At 51.2% G+C, this 21,314-nt stretch overlaps 6 protein-coding genes across 6 annotated transcripts; 4 read left to right on the forward strand and 2 right to left on the reverse strand.

The window, feature by feature from the left end:
* Window positions 1–524: 524 nt before the first annotated feature.
* IAR55_006410 (uncharacterized protein) lies at window positions 525–3,126 on the forward strand (the record flags this gene model as incomplete). Its single annotated transcript, XM_066949493.1, has 13 exons — window positions 525–857; window positions 973–1,090; window positions 1,160–1,234; window positions 1,294–1,405; window positions 1,475–1,501; window positions 1,554–1,695; window positions 1,752–1,844; window positions 1,896–2,004; window positions 2,056–2,131; window positions 2,191–2,274; window positions 2,329–2,418; window positions 2,474–2,625; window positions 2,681–3,126. The coding sequence occupies 13 exons, from the start codon at window positions 525–527 to the stop codon at window positions 3,124–3,126; spliced, it is 1,857 nt and encodes a 618-aa protein (XP_066799787.1).
* A 1,180-nt stretch (window positions 3,127–4,306) lies between these two features.
* Window positions 4,307–7,028, forward strand: IAR55_006411 (alpha,alpha-trehalose-phosphate synthase (UDP-forming); the record flags this gene model as incomplete). Its single annotated transcript, XM_066949494.1, has 11 exons — window positions 4,307–4,528; window positions 4,737–4,820; window positions 4,887–4,989; window positions 5,054–5,579; window positions 5,638–5,694; window positions 5,746–6,064; window positions 6,129–6,356; window positions 6,417–6,525; window positions 6,594–6,682; window positions 6,737–6,788; window positions 6,853–7,028. The coding sequence occupies 11 exons, from the start codon at window positions 4,307–4,309 to the stop codon at window positions 7,026–7,028; spliced, it is 1,965 nt and encodes a 654-aa protein (XP_066799788.1).
* Window positions 7,029–8,573: 1,545 nt separating this feature from the next.
* On the forward strand, window positions 8,574–11,232 carry IAR55_006412 (uncharacterized protein; the record flags this gene model as incomplete). Its single annotated transcript, XM_066949495.1, has 4 exons — window positions 8,574–8,826; window positions 8,950–9,334; window positions 9,402–9,568; window positions 9,626–11,232. 4 exons carry the CDS (start codon window positions 8,574–8,576, stop codon window positions 11,230–11,232), a joined length of 2,412 nt encoding a protein of 803 aa, XP_066799789.1.
* An 803-nt stretch (window positions 11,233–12,035) lies between these two features.
* Window positions 12,036–14,595, forward strand: IAR55_006413 (isocitrate lyase; the record flags this gene model as incomplete). The annotated part of the gene is made up of 9 exons (XM_066949496.1): window positions 12,036–12,092; window positions 12,342–12,511; window positions 12,612–12,727; window positions 12,895–13,068; window positions 13,135–13,247; window positions 13,307–14,053; window positions 14,168–14,305; window positions 14,399–14,451; window positions 14,511–14,595. The coding sequence occupies 9 exons, from the start codon at window positions 12,036–12,038 to the stop codon at window positions 14,593–14,595; spliced, it is 1,653 nt and encodes a 550-aa protein (XP_066799790.1).
* A 310-nt stretch (window positions 14,596–14,905) lies between these two features.
* Window positions 14,906–17,113, reverse strand: IAR55_006414 (uncharacterized protein; the record flags this gene model as incomplete). The annotated part of the gene is made up of 4 exons (XM_066949497.1): window positions 14,906–15,265; window positions 15,327–15,437; window positions 15,496–15,651; window positions 15,710–17,113. The coding sequence occupies 4 exons, from the start codon at window positions 17,111–17,113 to the stop codon at window positions 14,906–14,908; spliced, it is 2,031 nt and encodes a 676-aa protein (XP_066799791.1).
* A 469-nt stretch (window positions 17,114–17,582) lies between these two features.
* IAR55_006415 (uncharacterized protein) lies at window positions 17,583–21,010 on the reverse strand (the record flags this gene model as incomplete). The annotated part of the gene is made up of 8 exons (XM_066949498.1): window positions 17,583–17,771; window positions 17,848–18,087; window positions 18,171–18,570; window positions 18,628–19,999; window positions 20,047–20,191; window positions 20,255–20,515; window positions 20,576–20,719; window positions 20,792–21,010. 8 exons carry the CDS (start codon window positions 21,008–21,010, stop codon window positions 17,583–17,585), a joined length of 2,970 nt encoding a protein of 989 aa, XP_066799792.1.
* Window positions 21,011–21,314: the final 304 nt, after the last annotated feature.

Here is a 21,314-nt window from a genome sequence, read left to right on the forward strand (position 1 = left end):
CGGCTTGTGTCTTCCTTGCATGATCCGGACACCTTGCACGATTGAAAATACATCGAACAGGACGCTGAATAATGCTGGAGTGTAGGCCAGACTATCGAATAGATCGGTTCTGCTAACTATGGTTATTGTAAGCGAACACCCCAGTGAGTAACGTACTCAAAATGGATAGGCACACGGAACCGGAAATTGAAGTTGGGCCGGGTGGAGAGTGCGACTTACTCCGCGTCTGTCCACAACCTATTTACCTTCCTCTACTACTACTGTCAGGGGGTTGGAGGAATCTTACTATCTTTCAAAGCTATCGTTACATCTCTCTTGGATACGGACAGCATCCACCCAGTGCAGTGAAGCACATAGACTGTCTGAGCCATCCCGACCTCACATTTTATTTGGATTGCGGCTCACGCTCGGGAAGACCATCACTCCTTCACTCCTTCCTTTCCTCGCTATCTACAAAAACCTTTCCATTTCCGTCAGACGTCCCTTCAAGCAGCAGACCCATCCATTCGACCATTCGTGTCGACATGTCGAACCAATATCCTCCTATGGATATCACCCCGACTCCATCGTCGTCCGACGAAGGGACTTCCAAGCCATCTCGTCGAGTCGCCTACTATTACGATCAAGATGTCGGCAATTACACCTATTATCTCGGACATCCGATGAAACCCCACAGAATAAGGATGGCCCATAACCTCATCGTCAACTACGGGATGTGTGATGAAGAGGCTGGAGAGTCGGAAGATGGAGTGCGAAAGGTCAATGATGGTACGATAGGGCTGTTGGGAGGCGGGGTGGAAGAGAAGATGGTCAGAAATGAATTGAGGGGTTCGAGAAGTAAGACGATGCAGGTGTTTGTGAGTGATATCCTCTTCTTCCACACAGATCACTCTAGCAACGACAACCTTCACATATCTCTCATTGCCTGCATCCGCGGATACAGCTGATGAGTGCGATCGTTCACTACCACAGAGACCTAGAAGAGCGACGAAAGCCGAGATGACTCGCTTTCACACCGACGAGTATATAGAGTTCCTCGAGAACGTGACTCCAGAGACAGCAGACGCAATGACTGGTGGAGGAGTACGATGTAAGTCGCTTCGCGTCCCCGATTACATCATCTCTTGAGTCCAAAGATGACCGGTGAGTGGACCTGCAGGTCTGATAGGAGAGGACTGTCCAGCATTCGAAGGATTGTTCGAATTCTGCTCCATCTCAGCGGGAGGATCTTTAGGTGAGCATTGCAGTCTGCTTCCATATAGGGGTATCAGCTGACGAGGTGGTGATGGTCAGGCGGCGCGGAGAGACTAAATTCGGGAGCTGCGGACATCGCAATCAATTGGGCAGGTGGATTACATCACGCCAAGAAGACGGAAGCGAGTGGCTTCTGTTATGTGAATGACATGTGAGTGGTTTTCGGCTACATGAGATTCCTGTGTTGGACGACAGTAGCTGACCGATTCCGCTCACACAGCGTGCTGGGCATACTCGAACTACTCAGGTATGCGTGACATCGACAAATGCGAAGAGCTCTCAGTTGACATATCTCACAGAATACATCCCCGAGTGCTGTACATCGACGTGGACGTCCACCATGGTGACGGAGTCGAAGAGGCGTTCTACAGTACCGACAGAGTTATGACGTGTAGCTTCCACAGATTCGGAGAGTTCTTCCCTGGTACGGGAGATGTGAGGGTAAGCTGTCAAGTTTGTTGCTTTCTGTGGCACATCAGCTGACTACTGAGTTGCAGGATGTTGGGATGAAGCGAGGCAAAGGGTACGCTGTGAACGTCCCGCTCCGCGACGGTATCACCGATGACTCCTTCCAATCAATATTCAAACCTGTACGTACTGCCGAATTGCTCCGCATCACGGCTGAGCGTTATACCCCACAGGTCATCCAACACATCATGGACTACTTCCGACCGGGAGCAGTAGCGCTACAGATGGGAGCAGATTCGTTGTCAGGAGACAAATTAGGAGGATTCAATCTGACATTAGAAGGTGAGTGATGCGTGTCGAAACGCCAGATGTGCACTGACGTAGCAACGATAGGCCACGCGGAGTGTGCACGATTTGTGAAGAGCTTCAACGTTCCAGTCATCATGCTGGGTGGTGGTGGATATACGACGTAAGTCAGCCGAGTCATTCGCCCGTTCGAGGCTTCCAGCTGAAAACCGACAATAACAGTAAAAACGTCGCTCGAGCATGGACCAAGGAGACGGCAGTGATGTGTGGGAGAGAATTGTCCGAGGATCTCCCCTATAATCAATAGTATGTCCATTTTTGCGTCCATTGCTAGGCCCAAGACTGATTGATATCGCGCAGTATGGAGTATTATGGGCCGAGATACAAACTCGAAGTGTTGCCGAACAACACAGACAATCACAATCCTCCTGAATACCTCGAGAAGATCAAGTGAGCTGGACGATATATGACAAAATGTGAACTGTGACCGCTAACCTCCTCACAGGGTGCAAGTACTCGAGAACCTGCGAAATCTTCCCCATGCGCCCAGTGCACAAATGCGTGAAGTGCCATCCAAGTCGTTGTCTCAAGCTCTCGGGTTGACGAAACCGGGAGATCTAAGTGATCCGGAGGACGAGGTTGACGTGCGCGTCAACAGTGCGTATCTCTTTCTTGAAGTCCACCTGTAGTATAAATTGACAATGCTTTCCAGGAATATTGGCTCGCCGTCGGCTCAATGGAGGCTACGACCCTGTCTCAGATGACGATGACGAGTCTCTACCCGGCCAAGCTGCCGAATCGGATGACGATGCAGCTGCATATGCTCGACCTGGCAGATCACGCCGCCAAGGAGGAATTAGTCGAGCGCGAAGAACGATATCTTCCCGATTGGCCAACGGCAAACGACCGGCCAACACTCCCAACGGTGACACATCTGCTTCCGAAGACGACCCCTGCGGAGTACTGAAGAAGAAGAAGAGGTCGTTCTTCCCTACGCATCCGGCTACGGGGTCATTATTACCGAAACTGGCACCGAACGGATTGATGAGGAAGAGGTTGGCGTTGGGATCACTGGCGATGACGGGAAGCGGAGTGGTGGAACAGTGGAATGGGGATGTGTTAGCGTCTAGGGCCGGCAGTCCAATGAGCATTGTATAGGTGTTGTGAGCGACATGTAGATGAGTGTGGCGTCGTTTGAGCGGTGGCAAGATGAGGTCCGACCTTTCCTGGGAGTCTCAGATGCATCATGTATTCTATCAATGTGCGTTGACACCAAAGCGGCCATGTGCCGAGAAACCATGGCATAGACAGTCAACGATTCGGACAGAGATGGACCAACAACCTGCTGTTGTATGTAGGCCCAAAGACGAGGAACGCATGCAGTCTGTTCTATCACAGTGAATGGTTGTATCGCACAAGCACAGATGACGTACCGGTACAACCCTACCTGTACCTGTTCAATCATTCACATCCGCTTGAACTCAGGGGTTAGATGGGATCTGGACTCTGTGACGATTATATTATATTGTCTTTCGGACAAGTCCGGATATGTTCTTCTGGTCTCTCTGGGGGAGGGGAGGTCGGGAGTTGGGATATTGTCCATATTCCTCTGATCGAGGGATGACAGAGTAGTCATACTCAGAGTGGGAATAGAAGAAGAAGACAGTAGCGAGGTGAAAGGATGTGATATTGACGGCCGAATGGCACGGACGGGGGGTTGTACGAGATGATGATCTCTGCCTTCCGTCATGTTTTGGTATTATAAATTCGGGGATTTGCTGGAATTCTCTTCAGGCAGGAGGGGACGGGTGTTTTTGCCTCGACACATGATTATGGTAGATCGACTAGTGATGAATGATATCCACCTGTCCTCCTCATGCCTTATCTTTTCGCACACTGTGTACAATGCCGATCAAGGCCAGCCAATGCACGATATACTGACAGCGCATGCACATAAACACAAGCCAAATCAGACGTGTAGTCCAGCAGAGTGACAGAGATGATTATCGGATGTCAGGCGCGGCTGGTACTACTAATAATCGTGTTGTGTGTGAGAGTGCGGGTTTTTTACCCTTTGAGAAAACGTACTGACGTCAGAAGTGAACGGCCCGTCGGAATTCTCGAAAAATCCCCATGACCCAAGAGGACGCGGTGAGGAGTGTGACGGACAAACGTTTCGGTTTCCGTTTCTGACACCTCAAAACGTTAGTACATACTTGCCTTTGCGTCCTTTCTCTATCTCGCTTTTGATTCCTTTGTACCCACCTCCATCCTGATAGTTGCAGCTTCCTGTAATACTCGGAGCTCGGAACTGAGAACCAACGAAAACGCATCGTAAATGTCTCGAACACAAGCACCTGATTCGCCATACACTTCAAACCACACCAACACGCTCACTTCTTCACCTGCCACCTCGACAACGCCTCAGATGCCTTTCACGCCAAAGATTGGATCGGGAGAGACGGGCTCGGATGGGCAGAAGGCGCAGAGATTGATCGTCGTCAGTAATAGGCTGCCGGTGACTATCAGTAAAGATGACAATGGGGAGTATCATTTCAAGGTGAGTGAAAGGCTCGTCAATTTGAGCGTTAGGGATGCTGGTCGGGGTCGGGGGTGCGGGGGAGGGGGGAGGGGAGGGGAGGGGAGGGGAAGGAGAAGTGTTGCTCGCACTGATAATAACGCTGGGGAGGAGAATTACTTATATCTGGGACTCACATCCCGTCCATACGTTCTTGAGGATCATACTGACATTTCAATTCCTCACCCAGATGTCCTCCGGTGGTCTGGTCTCAGCCCTGAGTGGATGTAAGAAGACAATGAGCTTTACCTGGATCGGATGGCCCGGTAAAGATGTGAGTGTGCCTTGTCTTTGTCAAGCTACCGGATTCCCGCAATGTTGACCAGGCTTTCCCCCGCAGATCCCGATGGCCGACCGAGAACTCGTCAACAAGCGTTTGCTAGACGAGCACAACTGTTACCCTGTCTACCTGTCTGATGAACTCGCCGACCGCCATTACAACGGTACGGTTCTGGTTACTCCTGCGACGTAGGCTCGAAGCTGACGCATTTAACTGTCGACTCGCAGGATTCTCCAACTCCATTCTGTGGCCTTTGTTCCACTACCACCCCGGAGAGATGAACTTTGACGCCGCGAACTGGCTCGCCTACCGAGAGGCCAACATGCGATTCGCAGACACCGTCTCCTCCATGTGTCAAGCCGGTGACATGGTCTGGGTACAGGATTACCATCTCATGTTACTTCCTATGCTCCTGCGATCAATGATCTCGGGCGAATCGGCCCAGGGAGAGATGGTGCGACAAGAACTCGGTCGAGTCAAGGAGGGTGTGGACGATACTGTCGTCAAGGAGGTTTTGGGCATGGTTCCAGGTGTCGCGGATCCCGTCGATGAGGGCGTGGAGATGTTGGATGATGTTGAGGAGGAAGGCGAACCGTTGCAGATGAAGGAGAGGACAGGCGGGAGGAGACCCCACTTCTCACGAGGAATGAGCACGTTCCAAAAGCAGGAACTGGTTGCTAGAGAGAAGGGTAAGGAGGGAATCAGAATTGGATTCTTCTTGCATACTCCCTTCCCTTCAAGTGAAATATACCGGTAAATTACTGGTCCTTGCTTTGTGCACAATCCACAGCTAACCCTGACCCTTCTGCAGTATTCTCCCTGTCCGACGAGAGATCCTCTTGGGTGTCCTCCAATGTGATCTCATTGGGTGAGCATCTTCCCCCAGTTCGGCCAGAGAACTGAACTGACTTTCGCTCAGCTTCCACACGTACGACTATGCCCGACACTTCCTCTCCTCTTGCACCCGTATTCTCGGTCTCCAAACTCAACCCAACGGTATCGAGTTCGAAGGCCGTTATGCCCAAGTTGGGACCTACCCGATCGGCATTGAGCCCATGCAATTTGTCGACGGTCTGAAGCGAGAGAAGGTCTCTTCGAGGCTGCAACAGCTTGAGAAGAGATTCGATGGCTGCAAGGTCATCATTGGTGTCGACAGATTGGATTACATCAAGGGTATTCCTCAGAAGCTTCACGCCTTTGAGGTGTTCTTGACTCAACATCCTGAATGGATTGGCAAGGTAAGTTGAGAGGATCCAGTCCTGGGTACAGACAACAGGCAGCTGACAACAATTACCTCTTTAGGTTGTCCTTGTCCAACTTGCAATTCCCTCTCGACAGGATGTCGAAGAGTACCAGAACCTCCGAGCGTGTGTCAACGAGCTTGTTGGCAGAATCAATGGTCGCTTCGGGACTGTCGAGTTCACCCCTATCCACTTCATGCACAAGTCCGTGCCATTTGAGGAACTCACAGCGATGTACGCTCTTGCGGACGCTTGCTTGATCACCTCTACCCGAGACGGTATGAACTTGGTGAGTGTAGGAACTACCTTGTTGCAGACTTTCTTTTGGCTGACATGACCATCGCTCAAGGTTGCCTACGAGTATATCTCGTCTCAAGGCGGAAAGCATGGTTCCATGATTCTTTCCGAGTTCGCGGGTGCTGCTCAAAGTCTTAACGGTTCTTTGCTCATCAACCCTTGTGAGTGGGATTTGCGACTGAGAGCCTCACACAAACGATGTACTAATGCTGAGGTTCATCTACCACAGGGGATGTCCAATCTACTGCCGACGCCATCCAGGTTGCTCTCACCATGTCTGCAGAGACACGGAAGTCCAACTGGCAGAAGTTGTATGCTGTGAGTGTGCATTGTCTGACAGCAGTCAAGGACATGACTGATGACAGTTTGCAGTATGTCAGCAAATACACTGCTGAAGCATGGGGTGTCTCATTTGTCAGCGAATGTAAGTGATGACTCGCGCCGTCGGATGAAAGGTGACGCTGACTATCCGCTGCTTTGCGATGCAGTGACCCGACTTTCAGGTTTGCCTCCCGCTGGACCTGCAGGACCTAATCGTAGAAAGTCCGGCAGTCTCAGCAGAACGAGTAGCAAAGCGAGTATCAAGAGGCGGACCTCGGTGCCTAACGTTGGTGCAGTCGTCGCGGCTGCCAACGCCCAAGCTGCTGCTTCGAACGCATCATGAATTGGACGAAGCAGGGGATGATGTAAAAACACGAATCATGCAATGCCTTGGAAATAGCAAGAGGTGTCTCGATGATGTTATAGTCCTATGAATGATGATGAATCATACATGAGTACGTCTTGCAGGTGCATTGACGTTCTCACAGGGAGCAAGTGTAACCGATGGAGACGTGAGAGCTACATGGAATGTCTGATGGTCGGCGTAAAATCTCACCTCGCTTGACAAGGAATTTCCAGGCCCCACGGAGCCGAGCGACCAATTAACGATACCCCGGCAATCACCGGCCAAGCGAACGACTGGTATCTTTCAGGGTAGGAGTAGTGTCTGGGGACAAACATTTCGTTAGCTGCTTCGAGATGGACATGAGAGCAAGCCGTTCCGAATTCCTGATAGCGTGGGAGCTGAACAAGGTAGGATTATGTTATAAGTTATGAGAGAAAGGGAGAGAAGGGGGGGGATGGTGCCCACCTGCCAGTGTGCTGATTGGTGATCTTGTAATCATGGTCAACGTCGTTCTATCGCGACGACGGTGGTTATGGACGCATGATACCCATGATCATCTAGAGACGAGCTGATCGGTTGATGATATGCCATCGTCAATGTCGAGTGTTCATCATCGTCAATGATGATCGATGCTGTAGACACAGCGCACAGTCTGTTCAAACCTGGTGTATTTATGAGGTAAATCACCTTGGCTCAGGGAAATCGTTTTACAGGGTACACCTCCCATCATCGGCAGCCGCCTGAGTCCTGATAAAGGGTAGCACAGTCCGGAGCGGAGTATCACAGGTGAGAAAGGGGCCATTGGGGGGGAAGGGAACGGAGCTCCTTCTTTTCCCCCTTTCAGGTGGGTACGGACGGGTATGGATGGATGTGTGTGTGTATGGCTTGTGTGAACTTGTCTGTATGTCATACTACTACTACTACTACCACTGCTACTCTTACGCCCCGAATCGTTGCACGCCCCAATTGAAAGATCCTATAATCCCAGTTTCGATCCTTGATCTCTCTATCTTGGTTTGATTGACTTGTATTGCTTGGGTGAGTCACGTTCGGATCTCGTCACAACACACATCAACACACCACTTACGACGCCTTGTCCTCTGCCGCACAGTCATAGGTAAGTAACCAGAGGTGATATAGGCTCGGTACCAACTCCACCGTCATAAAGGTGAGCATTCTTCCTCTCGTATAATTATCGTTGTGGAGCCGAAAGATCTTCCTCTACGACAGGGAAATAAGAGAGTTTCTTCCGTTCGTTCAGTCTTGACTATGACGATGTTGGTTTCATAACCCAGACAGAGTCAAAAGTAGTGATGCACACATACGACCTCACGCATAACGTTGATTGATCACATATCCCACACGTCCCCGAGTAAGATCCTTTGGCTGACGTTTGATCATCCATCGTCTATCTCTGCAGTTCGACCGTACACCGTATACCGTGTACCGAACATTGGTGGAAGTGCAAGTTCCGTGTCCACCACAAGCAAAGTGTAAACTTGTCAACTTGTCATCCCGACACAACGTACTTCTGCGCCCACAATGACTTCCCTGCCCAACGCCTTTGTCACCCTCCTCACCACCTCGTCTTATCTCCCTGGCGCACTGGTCCTCCTCCACTCACTACACGAACTGCATCCCGTTCCTCGAGATTTCAAGATCGTGTGTCTGGTCACGCCCGAGACGGTCGATGCGAGGACGATAGGGGAGTTGAGGGAGGCGGGCTATGATCTGGTGATCGGGGTAGAACCAATCGGTAGTGGAAGAGCAGGTCAACAGGGTCTCAACTTGATGGGTGAGTGAGGAGGTCTCCGTTCACGAATTCGTGTCGACGCGAAGATACACCTTTCTCGGTGTCGGAGACATCAGAACAAGCCATTGATGTTGATGTTGATGTTGATATCGATGCAAATCTTAGGCCGACCCGATCTCAACTTTGCTCTGACCAAACTCCATCTCTTCCGACTCCAACCCTACTTCTCAACTCTCATCTACCTCGACGCTGATGTGTTGCCCCTCCGACCCCTCTCGCATCTCTTCACGACCACCCAACCACACGTCCTCTCCGCTTGTCCCGATACCGGCTGGCCAGACTGTTTCAACTCTGGTGTCATGGTCATCCGACCTCGCGATTCCGATTGGGACGGATTGAGAGGTTTGTTGAAAGATGGGGAAGGGGACGATGGTATCTACACGGAGGCTAGTCCGGGGAACGGCAGTTTCGATGGTGCAGATCAAGGATTGTTGAATGAGTGGTTTAGTGAAGAAGGAGGTGGTGGTGATTGGAACAGATTGCCATTCACGTGAGTACATCTCCTTCCCCTGACGAAAAGGCAGGTCATTAGGCTGACGAGAGACCGGCTGATACAGATACAATGTCACTCCATCTGCTGCTTATACCTGGGCTCCTGCATACAAGCGATACGGCCACAAAATCAGCAACGTTCACTTCATCGGCCCCAATAAGCCATGGGCAAATGTCGCTGGACGGCCCGCTGGTGTGTCCCAAGTCAAGGGCAAGGAGCCATCTTACGACTGTGAGCTTCACCACGATTGTGGTTCGACTGAGCGGTCACGAAGCTGACATGCCTCAGACCCATCTTTGATCGACCGTTGGTACACCGTCTACGACAAATATGTTCGTCCCAGTGCGGCACAAGATCCAGACTTTCATAGACGGTTCGCCGTCCCAGAGACCGTTGCCGTGTGGAACAGGACTAGTGCGACGGCTGGCGTGCCCCAACAGCCCGAAGATCGACTCAACTTATCTGAACTGAAGGAGGCAGCTGCCCGAGGTGTCACTTCTTTCAAACAGGGTCAATACACCAGTCTTCCCCTAGAAGGACGAGTCGATCTGCTCATGCCGAAGCCCCAGCCCAAGCCTGCTTCTATCGCTCTGCCCCCTTCACCTCCCAGGAGCCCTGTACAACAATCTTCCCATCACAATTATCACCAGCAGGGTGACCCAAACGCTACGTGGGACGCTTCGAGATATTCACCACCTTCGCATGGAAAGCCGGAAATGGCGATCCCTATGAACGCAGTCTATCACAACGCATGGGAGCAACCTTCCCAGCAACAGGGGTCATACTTTTCTTCCGCCTCTCATGCTGAACCACAATATCCCACGTTGCCCGACAATGTTCGGCACAATGACTGGTACAAGCAGTACGCAGGCCGTGTCCCTGATCGCAGCAACTTGACGGCGGTCTTCCCATGGGAACAGCGAGACCGGGACCGACCCGCACCTGGTCGAATTTTCCCTCGTGGCGATACCCCTCCTCCAGACCACCGACATCCGCACCAGCGCGCACCTCCTATCCACGTTCGACAACCCACTCCGGAAGGCGGCGCCCACGGGAACCAGCCGCTTTATTCTCCCCAAACACAGAATCCACCTCGGTCTATGGAGGAAGCGATGGCGTCGTATACTAACGCATGGGATGCCGTGCCTCAGATCGACAAGTATATCAAGCGCATTTCCGGTGTCGGTTCAGCGAAAGCTCAGAGAACCTCCCAGGCGAGAGCTTTGCAATCTGTTCCCGGCACACCTAGGGGCGGAGAGGTGTTTGATTTCAGTCGTGGTAAGAATGAAGGATCGGCGACGGATACAAGTGCGGATGGTGATGATGAACAGGATAGCACTGAGGATGAGAGCGAGGATGCTTCACTTTCACCTGTCGTTGCCCAGGAATCGACACAGAACGATGCCTTCTCACCGTATGCTAGCAACGAGAGGTATCGAGATCGATTCGCTCAGACCGATGCAACCGGATTGGTCGACGCCAAAGTCCAAGCCGTTCCAGGAGGTGGCCCATCCCCTATCGTCGGCACCATCCCTCTTCCACCTCATCGAGCTCCGGTACCTCCTCATGTCCGACGCTCCAGCAGAGTATCTTCTACTGCTTCATCCTCCTCCGAGACAGCGAGACAACACTCCAACCTTGTCACACCACCTTCCGACACCTCGACGTTGATAGGTCGCACTCCCGGACCGACATCAGCAACGGCATCGCAACAACCTCTGCCCGACTACAGCTTCGATCTGAAGGGTGCGACTCAAACACACGGACACAGGGTCAGCGGGAGTACGAGCTCACGAGTCTGGGATCCGAGCACCGACGTTGATGCTAGGAAGAAGGATTCACAAGAGGTCCTGAACAGGTTCCTGAAGTCTGGAGGGTTCTCAGGGCGGTCATAGGACAGAGAACCCACGAAGAGAATGATCTGAGGAGGGCGTTCGTGACTTGTCGTCGGTATAGATGCTTGGTGTCAGACTAGATGGGGTCGAGCGAATCAAGTTCAGGTTGCAGGCATGAAGCAGGAGGAAGAAACGGTGGTACTGAAATGTGTATGATCGTCAAACAATTTTTCTCCTTAATGATACTGTGGTTCACCTGTCGATCTCGCACTTGCAGTTCATCACAGTACATGCATTGGGTTCATGATCATGTGCGAGTGTCTCCAGATAACGGGAAGACACGGAGACAGAGGGCAATTGGAAACGAACACGAGGGTCACAAGTCTCTTGTCAAAGAGAACTCTGCTCCATCTCCGACTTCGGAAGACGAAAACGACCCTTTAATCTTTTCCAACCCCCGGGCCCAATAACGAGTCAGGCATACATCATCAGCGCATCACCTACACGGCGATCTCACACGTATCGACTCGACGGACAGACTGCCCGAGTATGTATGTACGTATGTATGCCGAGTAAATCCGTCAACAGAGGTTCTCGGTTGTTGGGTCACTCTGTATTGAATTTCGGTTTTTTTTTTGGTTGCTGTTTGAGCCGGTTATGGACCGTTGCCGAGCAGGTCCACCGCGCCCAAGAGCTTAAATTGATGGTTTCACTCGAGACGCAATGGTAAGAGTTACGGGTATATAACAGGTGGAAGCTCGCTACGAGTACTGCACTGTTGCATCGTCGCATTGTTGCGCTGTATTGCATATCGTCTTGTTCTAGACCTCTCAAGCACCAAGCACCAAACAACAGTCCTTGCAATGTCGGAGGAAGCTGCTTTCCAAGATGAGATCAAGTCGGTCGAGGGTTTTCAAAAGGTGGGTTGGGTCGCGGTGGCTGTGGTACTGCAGCGGAGAGAGGTCGACTGGCTGACCCCGCTATTCTTCCTCTTCGCTCTTCTTCCTGCTCTCTTCTTCTCCACCACGCACCATTCTGACCTTGGTATCCTCTGCGATGTCTCACATGTCTTGGTCTCGATACAAACTCACCTGGATATTCTTTGACATACCTTGGTCCACATGGCCAAATCGACCCTTTCCCCCTCCTACGTCGCGCCGTTGCCACAGTCGCCCCGGTTCTCAAGGACGATCCGACCCTTCTCCGCCACCGACGTGGTCTCGAAACGAGGCACACTGCAAATCTCGTACCCCTCCGATGTCTTGGCCAAGAAGATGTGGAAGATCCTGGAGTCGAAAGCGAGAGGGGAAGGTGGAGGCTGTACCATGACTTATGGCGCGTGAGTGGCAGTGGCATTCTTTCTGTCTTCATCTGAGGTGTAATAGTCATCCTTCCTGAGTATCAACGTAGAGGCTGATGGTGGACGTTGGTCTCTACAGCCTCGACCCAGTGCAGCTCACACAGATGGCAAAATACCTCGAAACGGTTTATGTGTCAGGTTGGCAGTGCTCGAGCACTGCTTCCAGCTCACTCGAACCTGGTCCTGATCTTGCGGGTGGGTACAGATCAATTTCTGCAGTCCAGTCAACACTTCAACACATCGGCATTATGTTTTCCTCTTTCATTCTGTTCTTCTCTACCTTCCCTTCACACAGCAGGCCTGATCCTGAGGTTTCTATTCTTGCCCGCCCCGCCGACCAATGGCTGATTTCGCCATTTTAGACTACCCATCCAACACTGTCCCGAACAAAGTGGCTCAACTCTTCACTGCCCAACTCTTCCACGATCGTAAGCAACGATGGACAAGGAACACGGCACTCCAGAACGGAGAAAAGCTTGGTCCACCAATCGATTACTTGAGACCTATCGTTGCTGACGCTGATACTGGACATGGCGGTATGTGCCCTTTTTGACAAGTCAAGCTTCTTGTCAACGAAATGAAACGGACTGACGACCAATCAGGGCTCACTGCTGTCATGAAATTGACCAAAATGATGGTTGAAGCGGGTGCTGCTGGTATTCATATCGAGGATCAAGCTCCCGGTACTAAAAAGTGTGGTCACATGGCCGGCAAGGTGTGTCCTTTTCCAGCTTTCGAATCAAGCACAGATGCTTACTTCCTTCATGCATCAAGGTGCTCGTGCCCATCTCCGAACACATCAACCGACTCGTGGCCATGAGACTCCAATGCGACATCATGGGCACCACCAATCTCGTAGTCTGCCGTACCGACTCTGAAGCTGCCACTCTGATCACCACCAACATCGACCCGCGAGACCACGCGTTTATCTTGGGATCAACCAACCCTGATCTCCTGCCCTTGGTGGACGTCATGATCGCTGCTGAGATTGAAGGCAAGTCCGGGTCGGCTTTGCAAGACATCGAAGATCATTGGATGAAAACCGCCAATCTTCAACTGTATCCTCAAACTCTTGCTTCGGCACTCAAAACCCAAGGAGTCGGCGAGAACAAGATCAAAGATTTCCTCTCCCAGGTGGCTGGAACAGCTCACGCGTCTCGCTCCGCGGCGTTACAACTCGCTCAAAAGTCTTACGGACTGAAGACTGCCCCGTACTGGTCTTGGGATACACCAAGAACCCGAGAAGGGTATTTCCGATACCAAGGTGGGACACAATGTGCGATCAACCGAGCGGTCGCGTTTGCTCCCTATGCGGATCTGCTCTGGATGGAAACAAAATCTCCTATTTATGCGCAGGCAAAAGAGTTTGCAGATGGGGTTCATAAAGTCCACCCGGGTCATTGGCTGGCATACAATCTGAGTCCTAGTTTCAACTGGGAGAAGGCTGGTCTGGGAGAGAAGGAGATGAAGGAGTATGTTTGGGAACTGGGCAAATTGGGTTTCGTGTTCCAATTCATCACGGTGAGTGCTCGATGTATGGGGACTTCATGGCTGTAGAGTATGTGCCGAGGAGATATCTCCGAGACCTGCTGAGCCATGTTGCGTACGCTGACACTGATGGACTACCCGCTGCAGCTCGCCGGTCTTCATTCGAACGCTTATATCAACGATAAATTCGCTCGTGCATTCTCACAAGAAGGCATGAAAGCCTATGTCGAGCTCATCCAGCGTAAAGAACGAGAGATCGGCTGTGACGTCCTGACCCATCAGAAGGTGAGCAAGGACGCGTACCCAGCCTGAGCCTGTCCGAAGCATGGGCCATGATCTTATCAGACGTGAACTGACGATGAGAGTCCCACTGCTCAGTGGTCTGGCGCAGACTATGCAGACGCGTTGATGATGACTGTCACAGGAGGAATGTGAGTTGCGCACGAGTGTCTTAAATGGTCGAACTGAACTGACGCCGGTCATCGATCAGCTCATCAACCGCTGCAATGGGTAAAGGCGTGACTGAGAGTCAGTTTGTGGATGACAAGACTAAGCAAGCTCTGCATAAGCTTTGAGAGAAGGAAGAACGTTGTGCAGCAGACGATGTTTGTACTGTGCCTTGTATGATTCGTATCCGAGGAAAAGAGTCATCATGTATCCTTGTTACGTGCTGTTCACATGAATGGCTTGAGCTGATGGCCATGATACATCGCATCACAACATGGTTAAGATGTCTACAATCGTGGTGGTCTGTAATGTGTAATGTTTTACAACGTATAAGCAGCGGATCGTAACCGGATGTACAGAATACAATAATGATGCTGCTATCTCTTTCTCCGTCTCTTCCTCATATCCGACCTATTCCTTGTTGTCCGTCATTGTCTCTCAAATCAATCTTTGGGTATGTAAAGCCAATCCACCACCATTACCACCTCTTCTACCCCTGACCCCATTTTGATCTTCATGTATCTCTAAACCATTGGAAGTCGACGAAACGACCTTGCGATCCCCTATCACTCCCACCAATACCGATATATCATCTTTTTTACCACCTACGAAATCTATCCCTTCTTCGATCGCCTTGCACATGAACGGAGTCGTCGCAGTCACCAATTCAGAGACGGATCGAGCTCGTCGACAGAGCGCTTCAGAGACGTGTTGTGGTGAGAATGAGGGAAAGGCGTTGGGAGGGATATGGCTTGGGGAAGCATATTGTGCGAGGGTATCCAAAATGTCCTCGTCAAACTGCGAGACAAAGGGAGTTAGGTTCAACACCTTGTCTGTCGACAAGACGGTTTGCACCCACCAAATTGTCCATCAGTCCGTCACTGCCAACGATCACAATATCGCCCTTCTTCACTCCGACATCGAATCGCATGGCATCTTTCATTGGCTCATCTCGACTATGTGTTCCGACCTGACAGAACCCCATTGTCAGCTTGGGAAGTCAACTCTCCAGAGGTGAGTAGACTCACTTGTAGAGGAAAGTTGAAGGCATGTTGCATTTCTGAGGTGCGGAAGACGACTTCTCCGCTTCGAATAAGGAGAAGACAACAGTCGCCCAAATTCGCAATATGTAACGTCGAATGGTGCAACAATGCCAGTAAACAAGTTGAAGACCCATGTATTCCCTGTTCTCAGATCGTCAGCTGATCATGTACGTCGAAGTATCCGACAATAACAGCTCACCTCAGCTGTGACACAAGAGAGACACTTCTCATAACCCCTCTGCATGATCTCGACTGGATCCAGAGGTCTTCTCTCCTTGCCATCTCCCTCTTCCCCTTGTCCCTTCTTCCAAGCCTCCTTCGCCCAGCCTTTCTCCTTTCCCGATCCTTCTTTTCTCCTCTCCTCCTTGTCCTTTTGATTGACCAGGTAAACCTCTTTACCAGCCCACCAATCCCCCACTTCTTCTTCGCAAAAATGGGTCAGTAACTGACTCCATCTCCCCGCATCTGCACCGCCTCTCCCCGACCTCGCCCATCCACCTACTCCATCGGCGATGCACATCCCGTCGAATCGTGTGAAATAGGCATCTTCTCCAACGGAGATCGAACGGAGATGCGTCGGCGGGGTGACCTCTGGTAGAGGGAAAGAACGTTGACGGGGAGGCGTGGGTGGTCTGCTCCGAGTTGGGGTAGGGGATGGAAGTCGTTCTTTTGGAAGTCCAGATGCTCCAAGATGGAATATTAAACTCGAAGAATAAGCAGGCGTGGTGATGTCGCTTGTGTTCTCGGTCGAGGGTGAATAATTCGCTGAAGACGTTTCGTGAAGCGACAAGGAATAGGTAGAAGATAGTGATACGGAAGAATTGTTGTTGATGTTATCGGTTGTAGATAGAGGGGCAGGTGAAAGGACGCTATGCGTTTCGGAAGGACGAGGTTTCATCGCTTGTTGTTGTGGACTTGATCTGGCCGTCAACGGCGGAGGAGGGGGTGAAGGAGGGGGTGGGTTTAGCGAATCAGGAGTCTCCATCCTACTGCTATTACTCCCCATCTCCAGCGCAGCGAGAAGAGCATCTAAGCTTGACTGGGACGGTGTAGGCGTGAAGAAGCTCGATGGGGATCTGTCGGGTGTAAAACCAAACAGTGAAGGGGGTAATGACGGAGTCAAGAACGCGGAAGGTGATATGGAAGTTGTAGAGTATCGTCGAGCGTGGTGAGCACGAGGACCAGTAGTGGACTGTCTGAGGGAAGTCCGGAGTCTGCTAGGACGACTGATGAGTGGGTACGAAAGTACGATGTCGCTTTGATCCCATGTTGGAAGCAAAGAAAGGTATGTGTTTGTTGACGACGACGACGACGACGCCGAGGCTGATGACAAGGTGATGTTTGGCCACCCGTTCATATAACCGGTCGATGAATGATGTTTACTCGATCCGACCGCAGTCGAACCAGACCCACCATGAACTGATGTGGCCCCTGCTACTGAGGATGCTGAAGCCGTGGCCGACGACGCCATCGAAGCCGTCGAGTATCCATATTGGTTGACGACGGGAGCCAATGTCAACACTCCTGGACCGCTGGTCGGATGTTGAGCGACAGCAAGAGTCCGGACGATGCCTTTGCCCAACCCTGGCTTCGGCTTGGACATCGTTCTGAAGCAGGGCTGACAGAGAGGGGAGAAAGATGGATCAAATGTAGATAAGGGAGCTCCAGAAGAAGGCTTCTCCCTTGTCCAATGTATAGATTGTGAGTTGATGACGATGAGAACTAAAGACACAACCCTTTCCAAACATGACAATGTAACCAAACACATCAGTAAGTCACACCAGCTGAGTGAAATTACCATTCTCGGTAAATCGCCAACAGGTCATAACCGTCTCGGTCCGTAGCATTATTGTCAAACCATTCACAAATCCGTGTCTCCGCAATGAAAACATCATCAAAGCTCATAGACAGAGAGTACTGTCCCCGAAAATAGTTGTGACCGGGAGAACGACCAGGGGTCGAGCGTATACATGCTGTAAGCTGATACTGCACATAGGATGTCGGTCGCGGGATTGCTTGCACAGACGTGCTATATTTATATACAGCTCGAAATGTTCCCCCTGCTCCTGGTCTCACACGCCGCTCACCTCAGAGACTGGCGCGACAGCTCCAGTCCCTTCCCTCTCGATCCTCTCAACGACCCCATCCCTCTTCTCGCTACTTGCGAACAACGCTCGAACGAGACTGGTCAGCTCGGGGACCGTAAAGTCCACCAAGGCGCCTTGATCTAACAGGTAGGTGATATCGACGAGGTTGGCTTGCTATCGACCGATTGTACGTGAGCGAAAACAACGGTAACGCACGTTGAGGATCGATCAAAAGCGACAGGTGACTTACCAGGACTTCCGAAATGTAGCAGAGTTTGAGCCAACCTCGTACATGGCCCACGATACTTCCTTTCCCATCGTCGCTGAATAGATTTTCGAGAGGATAGACCAATCGTAGTAATTCCGTAAGGCGGTTCGATTCGACTTCTGTGATATCGTCCAGTGACAGAATGTCCTCCGATATCCGAGTGATAAATGCTGTCACGAGATATTCTAACATCTCCAGTCGTTTCGATCGCGGAAGAACAGGCTGAGGCGTCGATGTGAGAGGGCGTCAGCTAAGTCGGATCGGTCGAATGCAGAGTTTTGATAAGATTAGACTTTCGAACACACCTTGGTGACTCTGCTCAAGCTCTCCAGATTATGTACTAAGCCTTGTAGGCCCCTTTCGCATTGTCTGAATGTCTTTTCGTCTCCAGTCCCTTCGAACCCATTCAACTCATCTAAGACCTCCATGATACTCCTGCGTTGATAATCCAACTGCGTCTCAAAGATGTTCTCTCCTAAAGCTCTTAATCTCTGACAATCATCTTCCGTATCGCTCGATATCGATGCAAGTTCCGAAGCGAGATGAAGGGTATCATTATACGCCTGCATCGCAAGACTGGGGACGTCCTCTAGTTGTTTGGCAAAGTGTGTCGGGAGAATTGCTCGGTAAAGGGTGAAGACCTCAGAGAGAGCTTGGTTCAGTACTGGAGCGGTCAAGGAAGGGTCAAAAGAAGGGGATGTATGACTGGGAAATATTGGATCAGCTGATTGTCGTAGTAAGTGTCCATTTTTTGTGACCTACCCGGAAGAATGTAATTCGTTGATCTCGGACAGAATACCCCTCGCTAAATCAAGCAGACTTTCACAAGCTTTTGAAACAAGTGACGTCTCCTTGATCGTTCGTCTTTCTTCACGAAGTTCTGTCCTCTTTGGCCTTTTCGCTGACGATTCAGGCTGCCCGCGAGGGGGCTGTGGGTCGGGTCGTGGGTCGTCGTCCCAGCCCCAACCTTCATCTGGCTCTACCTTACTAGCCTCCGAGTCAGGTTGAGATATTGGTGCAGGCTTATCCACGTATCCATTCTCAGATTCAAGGACACTCGAACCTGGGCTATCACGGTTGGAATCCGTAGCCGATCCCCAAGGATCGTCATCATCTGTATGTCGAGCTTTGGCAACCTTCTTGCCCAATCGTTTAGCCTCTCGAGCAGGCTTGACAAGTTTCGGTGGAGAGGGCGGTCTTGTTGGTTCTGTAGATGGTACGACGGGATCCAAGTCCCATCCATCTTCCTCGAATTCTGCCGCAGGTTGTGCTTGTTGTTCGGATTGGATAGGTGAAGTAGGTTTTGAAGGACCAGCGGTTGTCGAACCATCGAATCCCCACCCATCATCTTCCTGCATCGTGACATCCGCATCACCTTCCACTAGTGTCTGTTGGTCTGTGGCCTGATCTTCTTTGGCTTGGGCCGCGTCCAAGCCCCAGCCAAACGCTCCATCGTCTTCCATTTTCTCGTCTCCGTTATCATCGTCTACCTCGACTTCCACCAGAACTACCGTCTCGACAGATCTTTCCTTTTCGTCGGCCTCCCACCCTCCCCACCCAGATAGTATCACTTTTCGAGTGTCATCCGCTACTGCGAATCTTCTCTGCTGCGCCCACATTGGCCCTGCTTTGGAGGTGAAGAACGGTTCGATTACACCAATGCCCGGGCGCAAAGGCTTTTCTACTTCAACAGCTTTCGTCAACACTTCTAACCATGATGGAACAATTGAGAGCGATGTAGGCATCGAGGGTACGATCAAGTGGTCGAGAACAGCTTGAAACGCTCCGCTACTGATGTCGTGGAGAAAACTCTCGCGCCCTGCTACGAGCGAAGAGGAAGACGGAAAGACTGTTTCCGACACGTAGTCGAGGAAAGCGGAGACACCATCGAGCACCTCGAAGGGACTTTGTGCAGACACAGCTTCGAGTCGCATGAGAGATAACCCGTCCATAGAGGTGCATTCAGCCCTCCACTTCGAAGTGACAAGAGGGTCCACGATGTCCCGCAATATGCGACTACGAAGATTTCGCAGTGGTTCTTCTAGGAGAGAAAGTCGACTTAACGCGGCGTAGATGTCCGTTACCGGGTAGGGGGAAGCGTTTGCGGGTGACGAGAGGTATGTAGGTCGGGAAGCTGTTTGCACTCAGAATGCGGTGCAATTACGTTTGCGAGAGACTCACTACGTGGCTTTTGCAATGTTACTTGCGGCTGGATACTCAATGTCGTACCATGTCCTTTTTCAATGGGAGTTGCCAGAGAGATAGCAGTGTGGAACCCTTCGGTGAGTTGATCGACGATCATTGATCTCAGTAACGCTTCCTTGCTCTGCACAAAGATTTGGTCAGGAGTCATGCTCAGATACTTGAGAAACCATCTCCTTGTGCTCACCTCAATCGCAGCCATCACTCTGGTCCCCTGCAGCGCCTCTCCTCCGCCCTCCAGCTCAAATCCTTTCTCTCCCTTCATTGCGTTCAGAACCCAATCATCTGCGCTTCTTCCTGCCCATATCGCCTCCTCCAATGTTCGTAACCTCTCAGCATATTTTGCGAGAGCTTTCAATGATGCAGCATGATTACGAGCGGCTATTTGGTTTGAGGCGGCGCTGTAATGTCTGTTGAGCAAGGAGAGCAGAGACGGGAGGAATGAGGTCTGTCAGAGTACAATCTTGTCAGCCAGGTGCACGGTTGAAGGGATGAACGTCATGCTCACTAATGGGTCTGATGGATCGACCTCTTTCTCAAGAGCTGACAGACGGGACTGAACTTCGCTGAGATCTGTACGTAATGAGGTCCCAAGCTGTATATGGGATGATATCGATGGAAAGTTTGACATAAGCAGTTCATGGCTTCGTGACTGCATGAAACACACACTCAATCAATCAGCGAGCTTCGTTGTTGTATGGAGCGAGCAGCTGGGTAGAGATACCTTATTCGATTCGACAGCTTGTTCTAAAGCTTCTCGGACCCGTTTGACTTCGGTTGCTGAGAAGCCTATTCGAGATCCAGAAGAACTAGATTGAGCTTTGGATCCTTGGTCGAGTAGAGGCTGTAAGAGGTCGAGGACAGGATCTCGCGCCTCGCCTCCCAGAGTCGAGGAACGATGATCTCCCCCCGTCCTAGGGAGATGCTGATGTACCGGAAACATGACCAAGGAGTAGAGTCTGGAATGTCGTCACTGCGGTCGTCCGGAGGAGAACAAGTGGAAGCTTGAGGTCTGCACTTATTACGAGGTAGAGCATCAACGGGTCATTGGCTTCGTTATCGTTACGTCATCACTTTTTCCGCGAAGGTGCAAAACATCTTGAGGTTTGATCCCAACATCAGACAGAAGCGTTCATTCTATTGTTTCTTTTTTCCCTCTCCCTTTCCTTCCTTATCAAGCGGCAACGACACCCCTCACCTATCATACTACGTTCTGTCGATCGAGCTCATACTACCAAAGAGCGAAG

This window comes from Kwoniella newhampshirensis, chromosome 14, assembly GCF_039105145.1.
Source record: "Kwoniella newhampshirensis strain CBS 13917 chromosome 14, whole genome shotgun sequence".
In the NCBI taxonomy this organism is placed as follows: Eukaryota; Fungi; Basidiomycota; class Tremellomycetes; order Tremellales; family Cryptococcaceae; genus Kwoniella; species Kwoniella newhampshirensis.